At 38.6% G+C, this 2059-nt stretch overlaps 1 protein-coding gene across 1 annotated transcript; it reads right to left on the reverse strand.

Moving 5' to 3' along the window:
* Nucleotides 1-1762, reverse strand: LOC107031733 (probable galacturonosyltransferase-like 7). The gene has a single exon (XM_015233193.2). It carries the CDS (start codon nucleotides 1353-1355, stop codon nucleotides 252-254), a length of 1104 nt encoding a protein of 367 aa, XP_015088679.1. The 5' UTR covers nucleotides 1356-1762; the 3' UTR covers nucleotides 1-251.
* Between the last annotated feature and the right edge of the window lie 297 nt (nucleotides 1763-2059).

Raw genomic sequence — 2059 nt, forward strand, 5'->3', positions numbered from 1 at the left:
TACAACTAATAATTATCTGTAATTCTTTTTTTATTTCAAGCTGCACGAATAATAGAATAGAATACAAATGTCTCTGGTGATGCATTAATGTTCATATGTTAAAATAAAAAAAGAAGAAACAAAATTTGAACGAAATAAATTGAGAAGAAAAAAAAAATTAGAGAAGTTAAAAATCCCCAATAATAAAATGAACAGGAAAAAAAGAAAAAAAGAAGTTACTGAGAGGAATTTACCGGCGAGAAATGAGAAATTCACGACGAGAATCCGTACAAATCGTAAGGTGCCCAAAGAGAATCGAGCGGACACGGCTCTTTTGAGTCGAGCCGAAGCCACGGCTTGCCGGAGCCGCTCCAGTGGAGGAGGCTTACCGGACCGGAATGTAAATCACGGCAACTTCCCTTTACATTATCACCGCCTAAACCGTGCTGGTTCCATCTGTGCTCAATTGGTGCCACGTGTCCGGCGAAGACCAAGAGGTACGGCGGTAATGAACCCAGTTCATAGATCCGATTGGTTTTCTGGATATCCATCCATTTTTCTATCCGCTTAGTGTACCCGACCCGTCTCCATTTCTTCAGATCTATAACCATAACGCCTGTGTTGAAGTAACAAGGTTTGCGGCTGGAAAACGTGCCGGAAAATCTCGGTTCTGACCAGAACGACGTCGTGAAGTATTTTGTGAAATTGGCATGACAATACTCCGGAGCTCCAATGGTTTTTGAACCCAAACTTGTACTCCATAGCTTAGAGATGTCGTCAACAACGACAAGATCCGAATCCAAGTAGATAACTCTATTAACACAGGGCTCCAGAAGATCAGCCAAGTAATTTCTGGCGTAGTTCAAGGGCTGTTCAAGCGCTTGCCTAACGGAAGTGGAGATAATATTTCGAACTCGTTCAGGATCGAAGTAATATACCTTGAATTTCAATTGAGGGAAGGTGGATCGAACTAGGGTTTCGAGATTGGTTTGGGATACCAGAAAATGGAAGAATACACTCTCAGGACATCTTGAATGGTGTAAAATTGAATGTACAGCGGCTATTGAACCACGAAGATACTCAACATCAAGAGTAATCGCAACATGAACAAGCGAAGGATCGCAAACCCCAGTTTTCCCCAATTTTCTTCTTTCATTAGAAGTGCATTCACCGGCATTTCGGAATACAGGGGCTTTACGAAATGAGAAACGATTAAGGCGTACATTCGGGGTAATTTGACTGGTAAATCGGAGATAGGATTCAAGGTGAGACGATCTGATAGCTTCAGCAGGTGGAAATGATTGTAAAGATGGTGAAAGAACAATCATCAACATTGCCGCAGCGAAAATACCTGAAAACTTAGTAACCCAGAACATTTTTACAGTATAAAATCCCTTTTTCCTCTTCTTCTTCGTTGATATGAAATTATAACGACGTACCCTCCGGCCAGAAATTGAAGAAAAGAGAAATGCTAGGGTTCTTCTAAAATCCGCCACAGCTTTAAAAAAATTCCAATCTATGAAGACGGGCTTTTCCCTTTTGGGGTTCTTTTCTTGTTTTCTCTAATGGTATGCCGTGAAAACGAAGCAACCTTGGATTGGTGGAACAGTAGAGAGCGAAGAATCCATGGCGACGTGCGTTGCAGTACTCTTTTCTCTTTCTCTCTCTCTAAATCTTTGGGAGAGGAAGTCACACAGTTGTAGTAGAGAGAGAGAGAGAGAGAGAAAAGGAAGAAATTTAGGTTTTATGAAGCCTTTTTCCCCAACTATTTTGGGCTAAAACATATTTAAGAAAGAAGAGGATTTGATTTTAAGTTTTCTCTATTTAGTCATTACATATTGTATTTATCTAAAAATTCAAAATTTTGTAGTGATTATATCTAATCAACTTACTTAAACAATCATTTACTATAAAATGAGTAAGTAATTTTGAGTAATTGTTATAATTTGAAGGAGATTGTTGGTTATCTCGTGAAACTAATCAGCCTATATTGAATGTCTAAGATTCTTCACATTTCCAAAATGTAATTTAAGATATTTGGGTCTAATTTTTAATAGACAAAATGAATGATAATTCAACG

This window comes from Solanum pennellii, chromosome 9 (assembly GCF_001406875.1).
Source record: "Solanum pennellii chromosome 9, SPENNV200".
Classification (NCBI taxonomy): Eukaryota; Viridiplantae; Streptophyta; class Magnoliopsida; order Solanales; family Solanaceae; genus Solanum; species Solanum pennellii.